The 23147-nt window shown below is 46.5% G+C and overlaps 2 protein-coding genes across 9 annotated transcripts in view; one reads left to right on the top strand and one right to left on the bottom strand.

Moving 5' to 3' along the window:
• Cfap44 (cilia and flagella associated protein 44) overlaps positions 1 to 4341 on the top strand; it is an 87762-nt gene extending 83421 nt beyond the window's left edge. For all 3 annotated transcript variants that reach the window (XM_063224972.1, XM_063224971.1, XM_063224970.1), the window contains 2 exons: positions 1057 to 1191; positions 4037 to 4341. In XM_063224972.1, coding sequence (XP_063081042.1) covers positions 1057 to 1191; positions 4037 to 4207 — 306 coding nt within the window. In that variant the 3' untranslated portion in view covers positions 4208 to 4341. The remainder of the gene's footprint in view (positions 1 to 1056; positions 1192 to 4036) is intronic.
• A 4477-nt stretch (positions 4342 to 8818) lies between these two features.
• Positions 8819 to 23147, bottom strand: part of Boc (BOC cell adhesion associated, oncogene regulated) — a 72766-nt gene continuing 58437 nt past the window's right edge. For 5 of the 6 annotated variants that reach the window (XM_063224974.1, XM_063224976.1, XM_063224979.1 and 2 more), the window contains 14 exons: positions 21907 to 22200; positions 21328 to 21600; positions 19989 to 20296; positions 16631 to 16793; positions 16138 to 16248; positions 15540 to 15746; positions 15068 to 15249; positions 14353 to 14458; positions 13852 to 13974; positions 12270 to 12488; positions 11450 to 11679; positions 11176 to 11252; positions 10550 to 10740; positions 8819 to 9555 (listed from right to left, as the gene is read on the bottom strand). In XM_063224974.1, the coding sequence (XP_063081044.1) occupies positions 9368 to 9555; positions 10550 to 10740; positions 11176 to 11252; positions 11450 to 11679; positions 12270 to 12488; positions 13852 to 13974; positions 14353 to 14458; positions 15068 to 15249; positions 15540 to 15746; positions 16138 to 16248; positions 16631 to 16793; positions 19989 to 20296; positions 21328 to 21600; positions 21907 to 22200 (2672 nt within the window). In that variant the 3' untranslated portion in view covers positions 8819 to 9367. The remainder of the gene's footprint in view (positions 9556 to 10549; positions 10741 to 11175; positions 11253 to 11449; positions 11680 to 12269; positions 12489 to 13851; positions 13975 to 14352; positions 14459 to 15067; positions 15250 to 15539; positions 15747 to 16137; positions 16249 to 16630; positions 16794 to 19988; positions 20297 to 21327; positions 21601 to 21906; positions 22201 to 23147) is intronic. The other variant, XM_063224980.1, reaches the window with a different exon arrangement.

Genomic DNA, 23147 nt, shown 5'->3' with positions numbered 1-23147 from the left:
TTGAGGCTGTCTGGAAGCATCAGGTCTGTCTCTGCTTCCTTACTGTCAAGTTGAAGGGATGTTTACAGAACTAAATGAATCTGCTTTTCAGGGTACAGGATGGATATAAATATGTTATAAAATGGTATGAAAGGGCATGGAGAGACTCTACTTTGAGGCTTCCACCGAGTACATATAATTCCCTATTAGAAATAGAACTGCTATCTTCTGATGAACCTTATTGTATTATCATATAAATTCTTCTGTTTCAATTTGGCAGTTAGAAAATATGCCTAAGTCATTCGTTTTATAATATGGATAGACTGTGGCTGGTAGGGTCTTAGAAGGTTTAGTGCCTACGTATTCCCTGAGCCATGGCATACGTTGTTCTCCAGCGCTAGCCAGGCATTTTTATAAAGCTTTTGTAAATTCACACATCATTGTGACTTCTCTAAGTTCCCATAATAGATCAACAGCAGATAGGATAGGAGAAAACGTTTCTATTGTTATCTCTTTTGACCCTGTCTTACTTTTGCCAATCTAAGATTTACTACTGTACTTTGAAGAAGCAAATTGTTTAGGTGTTTGTGTTAACAGAACTGTTCACTACCACAGGAATGTTGGAGATGATATGTACAATCTAGAGTAACTCGTTGGAGCAATAGGTGAACAAAAGAAAGCCATTAGGCCAGTATATGGTCATTTGAATCATCCACTGTGGGGCCAAGACTGGAAAAAGAGCACATGAAAGTTTGCTGCTAAAATTAATCTCCCTTCCTTTGAAGTAATGAGTATCATCAGTACGCATACTCTTTTCATTCATAAACAGTAGGGTGATATCTACACATATCTTACTTTGTACCTACTTTTTTATCTTTGAGCATATTTCCATTCTTATCTTTAATCAAATCAGACCCAGCACAGTTGCTTCTGGTTACCTTTTTTTAGTGGCTTCTAATCATGTTTTTATTTATGCATATAGCTTTGTTACGAAGGTTTTCATCAAATCTGGATACTCATTTTTTTCTATTTCCTCTTCTGTTCACTTACCTATTTGATGCCTTCCTGGCTGGGTAGCAAAAGATTGCTCAAGCACGGTGGGAACTAATGATGAAGACGAAAGAACACACCAAAAAACTTCACCAGATGAATGATTTATGTATTGAAAAAAAGAAACTTGATTCTAGGTTGAATACGCTCCAGAACCAGCAGGTATATTTATTTTTTAAAATACCCCTTTAAAGAATTGAGGATGGCCTATAAAAGTAGTTATTCACAAGAATGTCAAGCGCTGGCATTTTAAAACAAACCTAGTTGTCCTCTTGGACTTCACTTTATATTTTCTTTAAGCATCTTAGGAATAGTCTAAGTCACGCATTCTCAAACTATGTTCCCCTACTCCTATCACTTGAAAACTTATTTGAAATACAAATTCTGTGGCCCCATTTTGGAGGTAATGAATCAGAAGTTCAAAGGGTGATGTCGAATAATCTGCATATTAGCATTCCTTGCAGGTGATTCTGATGCAGGCTAGAGTTTAAAAAATCACTGGTCTAAGCAAAAGTCCTCCCAAAAGATTTATTCCATGGGAATTGAATACAAGGATTTGGAAAGTTAATAATTGAAGTTTAGATGTAAAATGAAAGTAAAATTTGAATATCAAGTACTCATTATTCACTGAAGAATCAAGGCAGTGTTTGAGAAAGTTAATGCCTAAGCAAAATCTTCACCAACTAAGCAGTCAGTAAAAATTGCTTGATTTTCTGTGGTTTGAGTTAAGCTCACAAAGCAAAGAACTTGGAGGCAGGAAATCAGTTGCCTTGGAAGACAGATTACTAATATATGTCTCTACATCATACGTTATTACCTACTATATTTTTACAAGTATACGTAGGCCATGTCATTTTAATCCTCAAAACACTACTTTTCAAAACTCAAAAAAGTTAAGTAACTCTCAAGCTCTCAGAACTGATGCATGGTGAAGTTAGTTTTGAACTTGGGTCTTTCTGCCTCCAAATCTGGCTTCATTGCTTTTTATAATGATCTGGGAATGAATTGGGAGCTGGTTGGTAAAAATGAAAAAGCAAGTGTTGCAAGACATTGTAAAGTAAGAGTACCCAAAATCTGAGTATGGTGAGGTCAGAAGAGGAGGTAACTCTCCTCTTCCAAATGGGCCACCTGCAATGACAGTTCACCGGACGTGTTTTTACAAATAACTGAGTGTTTAGTTATATGTTTTTAGCTTGAGAGTATTAAACAGGAGACACTTTTGTCACTTGACAAGCAATGCAGAGGGAGATGACTGTGGGCTTCGGGCTTCGTGGATCTGCGATGTCAAGACATCCGGGTGATTCCCCAGTGCACCTTCATAGTCGCGAGCTATGGCTCTGTTTCATATTCACTTGCCAGCCTTTTCTATTCCTTTTATTAAAAAAAATACATGTTTTCTGCTTATATTCATCTAACCAACCCTAGATGAAAGAGCTAAATCCTAGCTAGGGTTTAGTTTTTATAGCACAGCAGCACAATTCATAAGAGCTAGACTGTGTGCCCATCAACAGATGAATGGATAAAGAAAATGTATTTATACACAATGAAGTATCAGTCTTCCTCAAAAAAAGAGGCAGATTTGAGTCTTTTGTAGGGAAATGGATACAGTTTGAGACCACATTAAATGAAAGAAATCAGACACACAAGCTTTAATATCACATGGTTTCTCTTATATGAAAAGCCCAAAATATAAGTAAAAGACCGGAGATAGGAAGATAGATTTTCATAGAAGGGAAAGAGAGTAAGAGATGGTGATAGACAGAGAAAGGAAGAAAAGGGGATTAAAAAATTAAGACATGTTACATACACGTACTGATTGCCTATGAGGAATGTAATCATTATTTACTACAAGCACATACTAATGAAAAAAAAAAAAACTGAAGGAAAAAAAAAAGATGCACAAAGGACTGTGTAGTAGTGTCTTGGGCCAGCTAGCCAGTCTCTTAGAATCCTGTTTCATTGTCTGTAACATTAGAATAATAACACCAAGTTTGCTGCGTGAGGATTAAATGAGACGAGCTATGGAGAGCAGCTTGCATAGATTGGGTGCTAGGAAAGTGTTACATCTTTCCTTCAACAGATGTGCTTTTGCATTCAGCTTATTGAACATTTACTTATGTAACAAGCATGAGGCAGATGTGGGTATGCCAGGGAAACTCAGTTATGACGGGCCCTCTCTCTATAAGGTACAGAATTGAGAAAGAGAGTTATCAAATAAGCATTTATGTGGTGCCATATGAAGTTTCTATTTAAAAAAAGACTAAAAACTATCAAGTTTCAAATAGCTCAATCTGATAACTATAATAATACATACATATAAGGGATTTCTGCCTAGAAGAGGAAGGAATCTTAACCTAGACCTTGAGTCACACAGGCCCTTCTGCGAGTGAGGTCTGCAGCACTGACAGGATGGAAACAGGAATCAGCTTTATTTTTGGGGGAATTGTATTAGTCAGCCTTTCCATTGCTGGAACCAAATACCCATCACTCATGACTTGAGGAAGGAGAGCTTTATTTGGCTCGTGCTTTCAAAGGATTCAGTCCATGCTCAGCTGGTTCAAAGGCAGGGCTATCATGATGGAAATGGCTTGTGAAACAAAGCTTTGTAGTTCAAGTTCATGGCAGCCTAGAGGCTGTCAGGGGAGCAGTGTCAGAGAGGAAATGACCCAAGGTCATGCCTCCATGACCTGCCCTGGAAATAAAATCTGGGCCATATAGAAAAAGGCAAACAAACATATCCTTTATGACTTCAGGGATAAGCCCACCAGGTAATGATGGCTGGTTAAGTGCTACTCTTCCAAAGGGGATTTGCACCCTAAAAGTTGTTCATTTGTCCAAAGGCATACATTTCTGATAGTAGGATTTTAGCATAGAAGGCCCTTTAAATTAAGGAGCAGTAGTCTGTCAACTGACTGTAAGATCAGCACTCCTAATAGATACATAAGGACAGGAGGATTTTTCACACTCCAAATGATACTTTAAATACCAATGTGTTTTCTTCCAACAGGGCAATGCCTTCCAGGGCCCTCGGAAAGCAGATATTGTGGCAAGAAAGCAGATCACTGAACTGATCCAAGCCCAGGCAGAGAAAATTTCGGCATTGAAGGAAGAGATTGCCCTTTTGCGTAAGAAAGGAGGGCTTCTCCTCCCACCCATTCAGTCTGCACAGAATGAATGAAGCCCATGGACCTTTTAAGTTTGCTGCTTTCTCAAATCCACCTAAGATTTCTAACATGCTCACTACAAATTCTGTCTTCTTGTCACTTACAATCATCCTGTTTTAAAGTGAACTTCTCTAAAAGTCTGAAACCAGATCTTGTCATGTGGTTCTTAATAATTTTTCTCCAACTTGGTTAGTTAGAACGGAGGGCAGCAGCTATCTAATTATCATTGATCTGGACCACACAGCCAAGGGACTGGATATGAAATCTCACAAGACAGTATCTCATAATTCCAAAAAAGTATCTGTAGTATATTTTGTTTGGGGAAATTTTATTTTTCAGATAATTTTGATTTTTAGCCATTGGCAAGAAAAAGTTGTTCAGTCATCCATTTGAAAATTTACTTTTCAGGGCTGGAGGTTTAGCTCAGCGGCATAAGCGCCTGCCTTGCAAGCAGGCAGTCATGAGTTTGATCCCCGGTACCGATAAAAAAGAAAAAGACCAAAAAAAAAAAAAAAAGAAAATTTACTTTTCTTGGTCCTTGAATCCTTAGAAAATAACCTTTGTTTTCATAAATATTCTCTGAGAGAACACAAGAGAAATTATTTTGCCAACAGTATCTTAGAATAAGAACGGAAATTAGAACTTGGTATTGTTGACTTCATAAAACAGTTATGTGAGCTCAGGATTCAAGAAATGCAGGCAGCAAAACAGTTTCCTTCAGTCTGCTTTGAGTTGACAGAAAGCAGGAAATAAACCAGCTTCTTGAATCACTCACACATTTTGTAAACTCCCATGTTCTGAGTGGAACAGAGGAACGTGTTTCACCAAAGGACGAAGGCAGCTTTTCTCTGAAGACTTTTGGAAGTTTATCAATATTCTAAATATTCCTTATGGTTTCTCATGTCCCGTGCCAATTTTCTTTCAGGTTATATTGAGTCTTTAGCTGGTTTCGATATAGATTAGAAAGAACTGAAATAGATTGCCATCTCTGAGAATCACTTTTGAGATAATATTTTCAGCCTTTTGGTTTGGAGAGTAAGTTTCCATGAAATTCATGGCCACTGCTACTGAAGCGCGGCCTCACTGACACTTGGTGTCTTAGTAGAGCGTGGCAGTTTGCAGTCAGATACCTATGGGTCTGCACTACCGAGCTACTCACTGGAGCCTGTCCCAGAACATTCACTCCTCGATGAGGAAGAAAGTGGAAGAAGGCGATAACCGTATCTCATAAATGTATAAACAAACTGCAATGTCAAGCACTCTTAATTTGTGGCTAGTCTGCTAAAGCTGCCCCTTCAAATTATACACAGGACTTGCCTTCTCTGTATATTGGAATACTCCTAGACATAGCTACTCAGCTTATCATCCAGGATTCCTTCACATTCCTATTTAAGAAGTCAGAATGACCTGTTGTTGACCTGCCACTTTAAATCTTGAATACAGTGGCTTCTTGACTGGAGAATATCTTCTTATGCTGTATGCCTGACTCTAGGTGCCTTTCAAGTATTTTTAAAAATGTATTAAGCACAGCTCTGACTGTTTTATCTTATTTGATTGCTGGGTGGAAAATCACCCAAAATTTATCTGAAAACAGCTTATCATTGAACTTAGGTTAGGGCTGAGAGTGTTTCTAGGGGTCAGGAATTGGGATTAGCATCCGTGGCTCAGGGTCTCTCTGGAGTTGCAGTCATGCTGTTAGCTGGGGCTGCTGCCATGTGACACTCACCACATGGGCCTCTCCACAGGGTTTGCTCATGACATCACTTCTCCAGGGCCAGTGACCCAAGACTGAGGAAGAGAGTGGGAAAAGAGTTTGGGGTGTGGGAGCCACAGCCTTTTAGAGCCCAACCTCAGAAGTGATAGACGGTCACGATTACAAATGACCAACCTGGTTGTGATGTGGTAGCCACTGAACAGACTGGGAAACCAGTGGGGAATGGTTTCCCCACTGTCAGGCCAGCTACCACATGGAGCAACTGATGGGTTTGAAGAAAGGTATTGAGGAAATACTCCCCTCTTCCTAGTTGTCAGAGCCACAAGTTATGTCATCTTCCTGGGCCACAGAATTTAGATAAGCTCTGAGCTCTTTTTTCTTCTGAAATTCTGGAATTTAATTGCAGGAACAGCAAATTTAGTCTAAAAGAGCCATGTCAAAGATTGTATGCAGATTTTGACTTGAAGTGAAACTAATCAGGATTGTTTTTTTCTCCCAGCTGGAGCTAGACTAAATCATTAGTTAAATCTACAGTATGCAGGGCTTCATCCACCATGCTTGGAATTTGACAACACAGATTAAAAACACTTATTTTATCTTTCATTGAGCCACAGATAAAAACACTTGATTAATGTATCTTTAATTTGCATAAGGCTTTTATCAATATCTTTAGTTTCATTTTTTCTTGATTCTAGCTATGGTCTTGAATCTATAATTACGTATGAACACCTGAGTCTTTGGGAAGCTTCAAACAAAGTGAGAACACCAGGGTGCAGTCCGGGGAAGAGAAGGGTAGAAAGCTGTCCTGTTCCCTTGATTGGGGAGCTGTTCTTTACAGCTTCAAAGCAGCCTGACATCAGAGGCAAAACTATCTACCAGCTTGTGTCACTTGTAGACTGTCAGGAGGATTTGCCCACATACGGTTTTGGAACTGGAGATGAAACCTAAGGCTGCTCCACTACCGAGCCACCTTCTCAGTCCTTTTTATTTTGCTTTGAGACAGGCTCTTGCTAAGTTGCCTAGGTTGGGCTTGAACTTGGACTCCTCCTACCCCAGCCTGCCAGAGTGCTGGCATCACAGACATGCAGAACTATGCCGGGCTAACTTGGGGACTTTGAACTCTGTAGTATCACTGAAACTCAGCTCCGAACAAAAGAGACTGTGAAGTCCAGCCCCTATGTTAGCTTGGTGAAAGGTGGTGTTCACTCCCGCCAAGGCTACCGATCCCATCAGAGGTTCAGCTCTCGGAAGTCTGTGGCCTGCAATGCGCTCCGCACCACCCACCAGGTCTCACTCTTCCTATTAGTGCCCTGTTTTCATGACAGACCATATCCAAAATTTCAGTCTAAAAAAATAAAAGTGCAATGGAACTGAACAGCTAAACTGCCTCGTTTTCAGGGCTGACATTTAAAGCCTAGTGTCCTTTTTCCTTTTTTCCTGCAACTAGGTAAGATGAATGTACACACATGCCATTTAATGTGTCTCAGAAGTGATTTTCCTTCCTCGGGACTCATGCTTTTTTTGAGCTAAAAATCATTCTACATTTTCATGATTCCAATGCTATTTAGAAAACAGGTATTTCATATATTGTTTCAATAGAGTTCACCAAAATCCACTCTGGTAATTATTTTAAATCATCAAGGAAAAAACAAAGGGAGGTCTTTAAAAGCCTCCAGGGGGCTGGCAGGTGAGCAGCAGCTTTGATCTGAGGGTGCCTGGAAAGCAAAGCCCTGAACAGTGGTCTGCCTTCTCCTAGAAGTGACTTCTAGGCCCTGGCTGCGAGGCTGTGTCTGAAATCCCAGGCATCTTACTTTTTCTCTTACCTACTCTGCTCCTTTCCTGTCCTATGTTCCTTAAAATGATTTCAGTGTTTTAAAAAATACATCTTTCCTAAAATCCATGTTGTGGTTCAATGAGAATTCTTTTTCACATTTAGCGATTTGTTAAGTTAAAAGGATGCAAGTTCAAGGAAGAGCAAGTGTGAGACTTCTGGCCAGCAGGGGGTGCACCAGACCCAGTAATGTTGGAACTCCCACCTCCCACACCCAAGCCCCAGGCTTTCCTGGGACAGCGCCCATCATATTCATTCTACCTCAGTGCTACAGCACCTGCTTTGCATATGCAACGCCTTAGGTTCAATCCCCATCACCACAAAAAGAAAAAAAATCTGGCACAATTCTTAAGATTGTCTCAAATGGCATTTCAGCTACAACTCAGTTTTGCTTCAATCTACAAAATATCTCCCACCCGTCAGACCTTAAAAAGTGTGCACACTTTCATCATCAGCTTCACAGCCCCATTTGAGCAGTAGCTCTCCATTAGTCCTCAGGAAATTTTTCGAAAATCTCTCTTCCACACAGACAAGTTTTTAAATTTCAAGAATCTGTGGCTGATCGTTTGGTCGGACAAGAGTAAGTAAATGTTGATTTTAAACAAGTGAGTCAACGGCTCCAGCAATGCTGGCTGGTGTACCTTTAGAGAGAAGGAAGTGGCTTTATCAGGCGTTGTATGTTCACATGTAGCACAGCACTTAGCTAAATGGTATTCTGGAGGAAATATTTGGTCTTCAACACACACGCCCACCTACATAAAAAGGATTAATTCCATTCCTTCCATATGACCAAAGCTTCACCTCAAATCCAGTCAGCAGAACTGTGAATCCACCTCTCTTGGCCTAGTGTACAATGTCTCCCTCTGAGAGTAAACAGTTACTAATACATTCCGCATTAATCAAAACACAACTGGCATTCAATGTTTAAAAAGGCCAAAAAGAAAAATGAAAACCATCCACCACTGTTTCCAGAGCTTGCCGGCTCTGAAAATATCACAACTGGGCATTTTCTTCAGCTTCTCAAAGACTGAATTCTAACCGTCAGAGAAAATGCTGACTCACCCATGACTAAGTGGAAGGTTACAGGGAAGACTAAACATTTATTTAGAAGTTACAGTGTTTGTTTTTACAGAGATATGTTGCCACAGATTATTGATTCTGGAAGGTTTGTTAATGCTTACGGTGCTGTACATCTCTTAGTGTGTTTTCACGGCATCTTAGGAAACGCTGCCTTTGCCACCGGCCCCCACCATCTTCTGGGTGTCTCCAGTCTGTGACGCCCTGGCCCTTGCTTTTTGCTGGTGCTTTTCACCAACAGTGTGCTAGGGTCCAGCCTCCTATGAGTTCGTCTGTGGGCCTCAAAGAAGCCCAGGAGCTGCGGGGCCTGTGAGGAGTCCCTGTTACTTTCTTGGTTGACTCTGGTTACGTAGTCGTGGCTTGTATTTCCCTTATGTACGTCAACAGGGAGGAGGATTCCTTGGGTCGCTCCAGAATTATAAAAACACATATACATTTATTTACATGTGCATAAATATATAAATATGGCTATAATAGAAAAATAAATACCAATTTTCTCTCTCTCTTTAAAAAAAACCCACAATATAGTCTTTTTGGGATGTTGACTTCTGCTTAAATTGTGGGAGGTGGTGTTTCAAAAGACACAGGCACTGATGGGCTGGAGGAGAGCTGCATCCCAGGATCCTGTCCTACATAGGCCCCTGCGGGGTGCTGGGGACACCAGTTTCCTCCACGCATTCGGCAGGAATCAGGACTGTCCACTTCTTCAACTGGTACAAGGCCCAGGCAGCACGGGGGCCCTAAGGGAGAGAGAAAGGGCAAACATTAACCAGCAGACTGACTGGTGGGCCCTGGGCCAAACTCTCTGTGGTAGGAGGTGGTTACACTAGTCCTGAGGGAGGCATCTGTGCCCCCACCAAGGTCTCTCACTCCTGTGGGGAAAGCCCCTTCCTATCCACATCCTGCCTACCCCAGGACCTGGCACTGTAGAGGGGCAAATGAAATTGGAGGAGCCTTGGAATGCGGAAAGAAGCTCATCTCTTTCCCAGACGAGGGCCGCCAGTCCTTCCTTCCTTTGCTGTGGCTTGTGGTCAGAAGCTTCCCACTCACAGGGCCTTCCCCCCAGTTCAGCCTATCCAGCTTTCCTGTCACTGGATCTGACCCTAGGAGGTAACTGCTTTCAGAATTTAACATCCCAGAGACAGGGTCCAGAACCGCATGTGAAGGGACATTCACACTGCGGAGGTTAAGAAACGTAGGCCAGTCCTCCAAACTAGCCTATGCCTTAGCGCGCACCCCAAGATTTCCAAGGAAGCTGGCCAGAGGGAGACAGTGGAGTGGGAGTGGAGCAAATGACTTCCGAGACCCCAGGAGAAAAAGCTCTGTGCAAACACAGAGTTACAAGGAATGTTTCCAAAAACTTGGCACTTTAATGGTTGATGCAACTTCTTTAATTAAGAGACAAGATCCAACAAAGTAAGTGATTAGAGATGCCTTCATGTGATGAGAGGCAAAAAAAATTGGGAGCCTTGAAATGCAGAGGCCAAATGGGCTCCTTCGTCTGACATGGAGACGTATCCTGGGCCTCTGAGGACCACAGGCAGCAGCGTTGGAGCTGGGCAGACCCCTCTGGGCTCTGTAGTGAAGGGCAGTGGCCTCCCACCCTTACTGCCCTGTCCTTGCCAAACAGCGCCTTAAGCCTTGTCTCTCCCTCCCCAAAGCTACTCTCAGGTTCTGGGTGCCTACCTCAGGTCACCCCCAAGCATCTTACTCTGCTCCCCCAACCTGGCTAACCTGAGTGGAACGGAGGGTCCCAGACAGCATTCAGCTTAGGGTTGTCAGCTGCTCTCCTCTGTACTGACTGGGTGACGGCTGCAGGCTGCTCTTGGAAGTGGTGGGGGTCTTTGGGTTGGAGCAGCTGGTGAGTAGAGTCATCAGGCAGTGTGTATAAGAATGAGCCCTCATCCAGGCTAGACTTGCGATCTCTGCATTAAACAGGACCAGACCGGGAAGTAAGGGAGGAGCAGAGGAGGCCTGGACTGTCACCCTTTCCTGGCAGCTTCCCCGTCTGAGGTTATTATAGCTGGTCAGAGCTTAGATGGGACAATGACCGCTACCTTTGGACACCAAGGGCACTACAAATCTTCATCCCCACTGATGGTTCTAGCCCATTCCCATGTTAGTCTGTGTGGGAAGGTGTCAACGGGTGTCCAGGAGCCTGAGTTGGTATTTCTGGTCTACCTAGGAGGGAGGGATTCTGAAAAGCAATCCATGGCCCCAAGCAGAAAGGGAACTGTACCCACAAACACACCCAATGGTCCCAGGGAACAGAGTGGACAGAGATGGGGGTCTCTGAGTGAAGCGCTTGCTCAGCTCTGGATCTTGAGGACAAAAGGAGAGCTGGGGACAGGCTCAGTTACCTGGTAACCTCCTGGCTTTGGGGATCATAGCCCTTGTCAAGAATGGTCTGCCTCAGCAGGCTGTTGGTGTCACCCTGCTACTCAAAAGAAAGAGTAAAGGTCATGTCAAAGGGCCTAGGGAACTTGCCAGCCTTGACTGTTCAGTAGGAGGAGCTGTTGCCGAGGAAAGCCTGGCCCCGCAGCTGGGATGAGAAGCCAGAAAGGAGAAGCGGGAGGGATAGCCTCCCCCTGCCCTGTCCCCATCCCGCTGCCCGCACGCCCAGGAGTACACTACCTGCTGCAGCTCCCCTCGGCAGTGCTGCCGGGGCTTCATGCCTGGGTAGCCCCCTGCAGCCACAGGGCAGCCCCTGCTCAGCCCATTGGCATAGGCCCGTCCGGGGATGCCACTGAGGTAGGGCTGTCCACCGGCTCGGTGGTCCGGGACTCCTCCCAGTGGCACCATCGTGTACTGACAAGAGGATGACACAAGGGCACTTCGAGGGAATCCCACATCTGTTGTATGTTCTGGAAAAACAGAAGGACAGGGGTTTGCTTAGGTCAAGGAAGCTTAGGGCAGCTGGAAAAGCCCCACTCTCAACCACATAAGGTCAGGACGTAGACAGGCAGATGACATATCCAACAGGTGGAGAGTATTTTCTCTGTTTCTTAACTGCCACCTCTTTCTAACGTGTGTCCTTTTTCTGCAGTGAGAAGGATGGGGAGACACAGGGGCAGAGGTTTGGGGTAAAGAGGTAGTTGGTGACAAGGGGCACTATTTAGATGAGGGAAGTAGCTTGTCATTTGAAGCAGAAACTAGTGGAGAAATCAGACTAACCCAAGATAAGAGAAAGGTTCCAGGCAGCCCTGTGCCCAGAGAAGAGGCAGGAAATACTTCGCACTCCCATCAGCTAAGGTGTGTGTAGAGTTAGGGCACAAGGGCCCAGGCTTGGTGTTGTCTCTAACTCTCTGGGCCCTTGGGGGACCCAGGAACTTGAGCTGCTAGTGGATACGGAGCAGGCACTCCTGGCCCTGTGCTGGGCAGAGACCCCCTTCGGGGCTGGGCAGCCTTCCTCACTTCCAGCCGCCTTCCTCGCTGTGCTGAGCAGGTTACTCACTTTGCTTAGACCAGGCCCTCCACAGGCAGAAGGGGATGAAGGTAACGATGATGAGAACAATCGAGCCCAGGACGACTCCAACAATCAGATAGGGCAGGTCGCTGGCACGTGCCACCATGGCCCCAGTGCCGACTGGTCGCTCCATGGTTTCTGGGGGTGGGGGCTGAGGGGCGGCCAGAGTTGGAGGTGGGAGTCGACCAGGCTGACCAGATTTCCGAGCTGCAGTTAGGGACAAAACATGCATCAGCATCTGCTTCTTTGATATCTTCTTTACAAGCCAAAAAAGAAAATACAGTATTCCAATTCTAAGGATATAGCAAATGGGGGTCAAACTCACAAGATGGGGCTTCAAAATCCCTTGTGTGACCCGAGTCTTATACTCAGATTGAACTTGGCATCCAATGTGAAATCTGGTGTTGTTGAGATCTGAACTTTATAGTGTAAAATACATTTTGTGTGTGTATGTGAGCCAAGCACTGGGGCGCACTGGGGTAGTGTTTCTTGAAAGAATAACTGGTGAACTTTGGGAAGAAAATATTTAGAACGACAAAGAACAGCAAATGAATGGGAATGGAAGCATTTACCCCTAAATTTGCTATTCTTAGCTTATGGGATGTGGAGTACTACGTGTTAGAGTGGGGGACGGAGCAGGGGTGTTCTGGGACTCAGTGAGACGAACAGTAATTGGGAAATGCCACCTACAAGGCGGGAAGTGAGGAGCACCTGGGTTTTCTGCCACAGGTGTGTCTGGCACCGCTAACTTCTCCACCCCTGCCTTCCTCCTCAGCTTCCTGAGGCACAGTCCTCTGAGCTTCCTCTGTCACCGTGACTGCTGTGTTTTACACTTCTCTTTTCCTTCTGCCCTCTTCCCTGCCATCTGCCCCCTGCCTGGAGGATGAGTGCAGCAAGTACGGTACACAGGAGGCTCTCGGTATCCGTGAGAAGGGACTGAGCAGTGCCAAGAGGGAGACGGCACGGTGTTGTCGCACTGGCAGAGAAACATGTCATTTTACCTCCGTCCCAGTTCCTGTGTGATCTCCTTTGCAATACACCTGGCTTTATCTCACTTTCAGTAGTGAATGGAGCTAATGATATCTACCCACTCAACAAGTGTGCAAATAAGTATTAACAAGTTCTAATGTGAATACAGTTAACGTTTTAGCGCAGAGAAAGAACCTGGGCTTGTAGTTAGATGAACCTGGGCCAGTGTACTCTCCCACTTACTGGCTGTGCAACTTTGGCTGAGATGTACTGTTTTCTGAGGCTCAACTCTTCCCTGACTCATGAAGTTGTAGTTAAATAAAACAACCAAAGTTAAGTGTCAAGTGTTTGAAAATAAAGCACTCATTGAAAGTTCCCAGCTTAACAATTGATGCTATTCCTACTGAGTTCATGGAGAAGCTCCTTGAAGCCATCCTGATAGTGAATCACTCAAATTACATGAGCCACAAGTGAGAATGAAAGGTGATGATGGATGGGGACAGTTGGAAAATACAGTCTTCTCGGGAAACAGATGCGGGAGTGGCATACAATAGTGACTTTGCCTTACTTTGCTGAAAGCAGCAAGGAAAGAGAGGATCACCTTTGGTCTCACAGATCATCACGTTGCTGAACTCGCTCTCCCCTCCTTCGTTGAAACACTGCATCTTGATGTCATAAGAAGTCTCTGGTTGCAGGTGGCTGATAGAGTGCCAGTACCTATCCCCTGGGAAAGGCAGCAAGAACCAGGCATGGTTAGGTGGGTGCTGTTTCCTTGATCCCAATCACAGATCCAGACTCAAGCAGGGCTTTGTGTCTTGGCTGGCATCATTGAGTGGCATGGGGGAGGTGACACGGTAGGGACACATTGGAGAAAATATTTTAACCACCCACTCACATTCCTGCTGTCCGATCCTCATGGGAAGGAAGTATGTGGGCTTAACTGGGTGGCGCAGGTACGTTATGACTGAGTCAATGACATGGAGCGCAGATGCTTTGTAACATACCAGATCCAGCCCAGGGTTTATGCTTCTCCAGATTTCACTGACACTGACCTCCGTGCCAGCAGAGGGAGCTAGCTATACCACACTACAGTGTCTCTCACCTTCCACCATATCTTTCTTGTAGTCACTGTCGTTGTCACTGTCTGTGGGTCGGTAGTAGATATAAAAACCATGGATTGGTGTGTTGTTGTTGCTTGCTGGGATATACTACAGGGGATGGAGAAGAGATGTTGGTAGTAGAGCAGAGAAATCATCACTAAAGCAAAATTTTTGGGGTGTGGAGACACTGCCTTAGTCTAGAATATGAATTTCATTAGGGCCCCAGCAAACATTCTTGATGATACCTCTGAGATTTTGGGAAGAGCGCTATGGACATCATTAGTTATTTAAGCTAGAGGTCCCCAAGCTTTTGGAAACAAGGACAAAACTGCATTTCTTCAAAGACTTTCATTCCTTCTGGACCTTCCTGTGCACATAAAGGTGAGTGTATCGGGCTAGAAGGCCAGGAAGGACGGTGGGATGTAACCTGGAAATGAAAACCGGCTTGGTCTACTAGTCAAGGCATCACAACAAACAGGAGCCCACTAACGGCAGCTCCAGCTCCTATAACTGTCTTAAGCTCATGTTTATTTAGGTGCTTGTGTGGGGAGTCCAGGTCTCAGCAGCTAGACTACACAGGTAGAACACACAGGAAGGAAAAGGGCAGAGGCAGAGGCGGGGAAGTGATCAGTTCCTGCACCTAAGAGGAGCAGCCAGCTCCCACCCACCAGGAATCCCAGCCCCTCCTCCCATGGCTGTTGCAGGGAGGCCTCTTACCATCCACTTGAGCATGATGGTGGTCTCATTGACTGCGTCTGTGAAGGTGATGTAAGGGCCCGCCACTGGCCTCTCATACATTCGACCACTGTAACCTGACACCATGTAAGGCCGGGAGGGGGCGCTGGGCTCACTCTCCCCCAACATGTTCAGAGCTCGGACTCGGAACTTGTAGGAAGTGCCTGGTGAGAGAGACCCTCACTGAACTCAGGAAACGCTTTTCGATTTCTTAACACCTCATCAAGACCCAGCCTGGAAGGAATCATCTTTGGAGCCCTTCCCCCATAACAAGTTCAAGAAAGCTTGTGATCAGAGAGCAGCAGCATGCAAAAATGGCTCTGCCCCGTCTTAGGGAGTGAGGCTGAGGCAGGTAACTGCATTGGGGTGAGCATGCTGGCTGGTGGAGGACCAAGGAGCAAGAAGAGCCCAGGGGCAGCCCGGGGATCAAGCAGCAGAGTGGCCAGGCCCCTACCTTTCTCTAGGCCTGTGATCTCCACGGAGAGCCTCGAGGGAGGGATGGCGTTGGTGGCCAGAATCCAGTCTCCCACTTTCTTTAGTTTTTTGTACTCTACACGGAAGGACTGGATCGGGAAGCCGCCATTCCCACGAGGAATCCAGGTCACATACACTGAGGTTTCAGTGGCCATTGAGATCGTGGGCCTGTCTGGAGCTTCTGGGGCTGCGTGGACCAGACACGGTAAGGAAGGAAACAGGAGAAGGGGACGTCACCAGAGAGTGCAGGGTTCTAGGAGGACCTAGGCCTTAGCTCCCTCATCCCCACCTGGGGCTTTGCATTCTGCATCAGATCCTTCTACCAGGAGTGAAGACACTTCTGGGACCAACAAGACAGCTACTCTGGGACCAACAAGTAATTCCAGGCTCAGACTCCACTCCTATTTGAGAAGCTCCAAACTATACTTTCTCATTAATCCGGCAAGGCCAAGAAAACGTCACTAGTGCTCCTGGAAGAATGGAACCCAAACCTCATGCCGTCTGTAGGAACAGGCCTGCAGAAGAGTTGCAGTCCTGACTGTCCATGACCCTGGCCCTCACTATGGCTTGGCACTTACGAGACAGGCGGCTGTGGTCTGGCTGGATGCTGCTTTGGGGGCCAGCGCCAGGGTCATCTCTCTGAATCTGTTGCTCCTTGCTGGCCACGATCTCAGGCTTGGGTCGTCGTCCTGGGTGAAAATGGATTGCGATCAGCAAGGAAGGACATGCACATTACAGCCCCTTTCCACAGAGACCTTTTTGCCTGAGAATCTTCCAAGTGCTAAGACAAGTGATGTAAGTAACAACACAGAACAGTGAAGTGTGGTCAGATTCCCTGCTCTGACCACTCTGCTATGGGGTTGCTGCTAGCCCTGGGGTAAGAATGGGCCAAAGGGTTGAGAGAGGCTGACCTAGCTTGGACACACAAACTACAAAGGAGGGTTGTGTTAGGAGGAGGAATGCAGTATTAGGTGAAGAGCAGGGGCCAAGTAAACAGGTTTCCTCCCTGTACCAGCTATAACTTGCTTGGACCCACAGAAACCACAAGCTGGGCACAATGCTTGACTTTACCAGTTCGGAAGGTGACCATTGCAGTCTGGCCCTCGCCAGCGCAGTTGTATGCTGCCATCTCTACTTCATACAAGCTGCCAGGCTCCAGTCTGGTGAGGGTTAGGCGGTGCTGGTTGGCTGGAATGCCAGAGATGGTCCAGTCTTCAGAAGAATTTAAGACCTGCTGGAGAAGGTGCCTGGTGTAAGAAACAGCACCTCTATCCAGTGCAATAGGTGGGTAGTAGATGGCAGAAAAGCAGAGCCTTGGAGCAAGAGGGGAAGGAAAATGGGCCAGCGAGGGTGCTGCAGAGCTCAGCAGCGGGATACCAAACCCACCAGGATGGTCAGGACAGATTTCCTGATTTCAAGGAATAAACTTCAGAAGGCCTGACTGATATCGCTAGGAAATCACAATGACTTCCTCCCTGAATACTTCACAAACCTGCGTACCTAATTTTCTCCCTCTTTGTTGTCCTTGAACTGAACACATCCTTTCAATACACATTCTAACAAGAGATGATGCTGCGAGTGATGACAAAAACAGAATCAGTACCAACAGCCATGTGTTTTGAGCATCAATATGACTGAGGCACGAATGGAGTGCTGTATCTGTCCAACCTCATTTGTCTTCACATTGGAGCCAGTGACTGGCGTCAGCGCTGTTTCCATTTCACAAATGTACAGACTCAGCTTGGGGACGGGGAGCACAGAAACCCTGACAGTGTAATCTGTCCTAGAAAGAAGTCTGGGAGCAGGAAGTGCTGAGTTGTGTAGCTTAGAGCAAGCTCCCTATTTCATTTCTAAAATGAGGCAAGTAACATCTCTCAGGGGAGTCTGAAGTTAAATTGCACAATTTATATGAAGCTCGGTACCGGGAGGCTCCCGCACAGGACCCCCCTGCCCCCAGCTATGCCACATCCTCACCCAGGGAGGCCCCTGCATTTCCATCGGCTGCTGCTGCCCTCGGTCTGTGCTCAGAACATAAAAACCGCTGTTGAGTTGTAACTATTAAAATGAATTTTTAATGGGTCGTTCTCTAAATCTAAACAAAAAAGCAAGCACACTTCTGGCTTCCAATGGTGACAGTGTGACAACTTTCTGTCACTTACTACCTTCAGGACAAGGACCAGATCTGTGCCTCTCAGACCCTGCGGAACCGAAGCTAGGGCTTCTGCAGGCAGAGAGCAGCTGGGAGGGAAAGCTCTTATCCCTAAGCAGATTATTCCAGAGGAGAACAAAACCTACCATTGAAGTGACAGGGACAGCCTGGACTCATTAGGCTTCCAGGACTGGTTCCAAGGGGAGAAGTTTCTACAAACTGAGAATCCACAGTGGTGCTGGAAACCCAAACACAGTAGCCCAGAATCTGCAGATGTACTAGGAAATGAAACTTGCTTTGTGCAAGTTAAAAAGCCAATGATGCAGAATCCCCCCAAAGACAAGGGATATGAAAAAAAAAACAACTCAAAAGCTGACTTCTGATTGAAAATTCTTGGATGACAATGTATGTTAGTTCCACAAGCAGAACAGCTTTTGCCTTGGCAACGTCCACCTGAAACTCCACCTAAAAATTCCAAGTGCCTCCAAGCTGGAGCTAATAGGAGTCGAGCCCAGCAGGGGCCCTGTCCAGACCTCATTTTCCCCACCCCCTTCATCCCCCAGCCTCCCAGTGCTGGTGCCACTTTTCCACTGGGTCCAGAAATGAAAATAAGAAATGCATGGGTAATTAGTCACTGTCACACACACTGAGAGGGTGAATGTGGCCTCAGCCTGGCATTTCCGGATCACCACGGAATGGCTTTTGCCAGCCTAATTCTTGTTTGAGGCAGTTCATGGCCACCTATTGGCCTGAAAAATATTATTCTTGCTCTTGTGTTGGCTTTTGTCCCTCTCATGGGTGCTTGTTTCCCTGATCTTTGTCTACAACTCAGATAGAGGTATCCAATTACAGGGGGAAATAAGGATGGGACCAGTCCGGCCCGGAACTCATGCTGAACAAGGCTGCTGCTTGTTACAAATGCCTTCACTGCTTTGCTGGCGCTGCTTAGGGTAGGGGCGGCACACAGAGTGGGTCGCTCTGCTCTGGAGGGTTTTCTGATCCTGGCTGCACTTGTCCTGTCCCCAGCTCTTGCAGAAGGGTGAGAAGGGAAAGAAAAGGACAGAATGCAAGAGCCCTATAAGGTCCACAGCAGGGAGGCTGCTCTGTGCACTGATGCTTACCATGGTAAGGAGGTAGTTTTGTTTGTTTTTGGAAAAAGCAAAAGTAGATAAATATTTTTAGTTCCACGTACATAAATTTTCTACCAAGTGCATATGGTACTTTTTGTAAGCAAAATAATGTAAATGCTTACTAAAAACTTAGCATTTATGATATTAGGATTTAATGGCTATTAGCCATTAAAATGTTTTAAAAATCCATTTGGGAACAAAATTTCTACTATCCAATGGCCTTGAAAAGAAAATAGCACTACTCAGGGCAAACACAAATGATTTCAAGTTGTTTTCTTACAGGAGATTTCCCCCCCCCCTGCACAGCCTAGAGCTCTGTCTAGGGAGCGGCCCAGAGGCCTTATTCTGACACAGGGGACACAGTGTCCAGTAGGCCTGGTGGCTCTTCTCTGTCCCTTCATCTTGCAGCAGCCTGAGATTCCCTCCCTGAGAGCTCCCACGACAGCCCCTGGACAGACTCCTTTTTGTCAGGAGAAATAGTTGAGGTCTGAACAACATCATAAGCTTGCAGTGCAAATGCCTGCTTGTCAAGCCCCGGCCACGATGGACTGTGAGAACTGAGAGGCATTTTATAGCCCTCAGAGAAAACACTTGTTCACAAATATTTGTTTTCCTGGCTTTAGAGCTAGCTCGCCACGCTAGAATTTCTGCAAGTATGTACCTAGCATAGCTTACTTCAGTTAAAAAACAAAACAAGGGGCTGGGGATTTAGCTCAGTGGCATAAGCGCCTGCCTTGCAAGCAGGCAGTCGTGAGTTCGATCCCCGGTACCGATAAAAAGGAAAAAGACGAAAAACAAAGAAACAACAACAAAACGAAAGAAAAAAACAACAAAACAAAACAAAAATCAACAAAAATAATGGAGGAAAAAGGGGAGGGTACTGTCAGATAAGCCTGTTAACTGTCCTAGACTAGATGCTGAAAGGGGTTTTTGGGGATGGGTACACAGACCTTAGGCCTGAGGACTTTTGCCTGGGGCTTTTGGTGTCCACCTGTCTCTCTTGAAGCCAGCCTGCTGGAAGGTGGTATGGACAGGTTTCAGAAGAGACAGAGGGTAGGACTAGCAGTGGGGAGCAGTGGGGGCAGATTCTGAAGCTTCGGGGAGACAGGAGGAGGTGACCATGCCTCATACCTTGAGACACCAGCCATACCTTGCGGTGCTTCACCAGGTAGTAGAGGATGGGTGCTCGGTTGCCGCCCTCGTGCCGAGGCCGCCACACTAGCTCATAGGAGTCAGTCTTAGAGGTCCGGGGTGAGCTGAGGATGATGGGGGCCTCGGCGGGAGCCACCTGGCCCTTTTCTCCTGGGCATTGTGGAGAATGAGGCTGCATTGACGCTGGGAGCCTGGTGAGCCCTGGTCGCTCCCTCAGCTTCTGGTTAGGGCTGCTGGGTCTAGAGGGTGGCACGTGAGGTGTGGCAGTGGCCGGCTTAGCATCCTGCCAGGGCTTCAGGGTTGTGCCTGGGGACCAAGTGGGAAAGTGAGAGGAAGCAGAGAGTTTAGTGCCCCATGGGTTACCTGCCAGGGAGAAAACTCCAAACAAGTCAGAGAAGACCTGAGGCTCCATGACACAGTCAGCTCTGGAAAAGAGGCACAGTGTCTTTGTCCTGCCAGAAAGGTAAGGCAGCCTGGCCACTTGGCCCAGGCCTCTTGTGCCCCCCAGGATGGCAGACAAGCATCTCTGGACTTCTGGAATCTTAGGTGGGAGACAGTGCGCAGAAATCATCTCAACTCAACACTGTCCCAATAGGGATCGTGCACCTTCTGCTAGTGTCTACGCTGGGGACCAAAGATGAGGGCATGTCCCTTCACTGGGGCATTTTTTTTTTTTTTTCAGTCATAGCTCTTGAAACAGGGCCTCACACATGCTAGGCAAATGCTCTTCCACTGGGTCACACCTCGGCCTCTCACTGTGGAATTTTAACAGCCTTTTCCTTCTCCAGAGGTGACTTGGGACGTGAAGCCAACTGTGAATACCTTCTGAGAACCAAGAGAGGAAACAGGTCCTTCCGGAAGCTTCCACAGGCTGCCAGCACTAGTTTCTGCTCCACTTGACTTCCCCAACACAAGACACTGGCCCGGTATTGTTCTCACTGGTTTTCAAATCCTTTCCTCAGTCACTTCTGTTCCCTCTGCAGGAGTTATTGCAGGCAGGCCTACATGGCGTTGCTCTGCAGCCCCTGTATTACCCAGCCCCATGCGGAGCACCCAGGACCTACTCAGTCACTCTAGATGACAACTGGAATGAATCAAGCCAAGGACAGAACCTCTTCTCTTACCCATAAAGCAGTGAGGGCCAAATTTGGTTCCATGGAGTCCTAGAAGCTCCCAAATTTGTATACCTGACTTATTAAGTTAATGTACCTTTGAATTTTCATTTAAAGGCACTTTTATCTATTTCACATACTGGGTTTCTAGGCTGAATTTCAACTGAGAAATTGAAAAAACATTTCATATGCACGTTGGCCAGAATCAGCCCAGGGGCTGCTCACCTGGCCTGGCAGTCCTAAGATGGACCACCGCGTGGGCGCTCCCAACCTCGTTCTCCGCCATGCACTGGTAGACACCTTCATCCTCCGGCCCCACGCTGACCACACGCAAGGCTTGGCGGGACAGCCGCAGGCGCTGGTTGGAGGTGAGGGGCATGGCATTCCTCAGCCACAGCACTGAGGGTGGAGGGTTCCCGCGCACCTCACAGGTGAGCTTAGCACTCTGACCCCATGGGATGACCAACTGGGACAGCTCCACGGTGACCTCGGGGGGCTCTGTGGGAAAACAAGAGCAGGAATGGTTTGGCTGCATGTTCCCTTCCCAGGGACAGACAGGCTGGGAGGGACATGGCTGGGAGTGGCTCTCTCCTCCATCTGGTTGCTCGTCTTTCTTAAACATCCCTGATCTCTTCCTCCAGTCATGACAAAAGGAACTAAAGAGGGCACCGGGCCTTGGGCCTTGCCCTGGCCTCCAGTAATTCCTGACTTCCAGTGAACCACTACTGCTGTTTGGCCTTGACCTTTCACAAGATACTGCTCAAAGGCCACACAGACCAGGGGGAAGGCTGGGCAGATGCTCACCAAACACCTGCACGTTGTACAGGATGACTGCTGCTCCCGGCTCCCCGACCCCATTGCTGGCCATGCAGCGGTAGGTGCCTGAGTCTTCCTCGCTGGCAGTGTCAATAAGCAGGTTGCTCAGTAAGAAGCGTGTCTTGTTGTAGCCGGTGACACTGGACCCATCCTTGGCCCAGGTGACTTGAGGGGGTGGTATCCCACTGGCCACACACTCCAGGATAAGACTCTGGCCTTTGGTGACAATGACGGTCTGGGCTTCCAGGGGATAAATAATGCGGGCAGCCTCAGCTGTGGAGCCTGGAGAAGTGGAAAGATGAGAGACAGTGTATATGATCTGTGCTTGTGCAGGGAGTCCCTGCCATCCTGCCTCAGGTGACCCAGCCCCAGAAGGTCCCAGAGAGCAGAAATTGGGGAACAAATAGTCTGTCAGAGGCTTGCACCCTGTGTAAAAGTGGGCAAGTTGTTTAATTTCTTATTAGAAACAAGGGCTTCCTTTTGGAGAGAATATAACTTTGGTACAATGAATGCCCAGTAGTGTCAGAAAGAGATGGGAAATGATTTAAACAGTGCAGGTGATTTCTCCTTTCTGAATTCAGTGTCTGCTGAGGCTGAGAAAGAATCACCTAAGCCCCAACTCCAAGTATCCTCCATGGAGTGAACATCCTGCTGAGCTGAGTGAGGCCGCAAAATTTTTCATACTGCAAAGTCCCTAAATGCAAATCAGTGACATCAGCAGGTGTCATTGGGGTGAAAATGAATAGAACACACTGAAGGGAATGTTGCTCCCCAAAACAGTGTCTTCCTAGGAGACCTTCAAGGAGTCTGTGGATTGTGTAATTTTTGATTTATCTGCCAACTAAGGGCAGTACCAGGTTTTATTTATTTATTTAGTTATTTATTTACAGCTTTTCAAGACTGGGTCTTGCTATGTAGTTCAGGCTGGTCTAGAACTCGATGAGTAGCTCAGGTTGGCCTTGAACTCTAGGGAATCGTCCAATCTCAGCCTCCCAAGTGCTGGGATTACAGGCATGTGCTACCATGCCTGACAAATTCAGGGTTTTTGCAAACCCTGAAACTTTGAAGCTTGGTAGACTCGCCTTAACGAAAAGAATTGATGAAAATTAGGTTGGAGATGGACACCGAAGCTTAGTTTCATTAGCCTGGGGAAAAAGCCAATTCTAATACTGACTCTAAGACTAGTTTCATGTTCCATGTCACTCCGAGGACCAGAGGGAAGTGCTCAG

Source organism: Cavia porcellus, unplaced genomic scaffold (genome assembly GCF_034190915.1).
Source record: "Cavia porcellus strain 051 isolate PalLab524CR breed Dunkin Hartley unplaced genomic scaffold, mCavPor4.1 scaffold_15, whole genome shotgun sequence".
NCBI classification, from domain to species: domain Eukaryota; kingdom Metazoa; phylum Chordata; class Mammalia; order Rodentia; family Caviidae; genus Cavia; species Cavia porcellus.
Note: the sequence above shows the minus strand (reverse complement) of the source record. Positions and strands in the feature narration are given on the sequence as shown.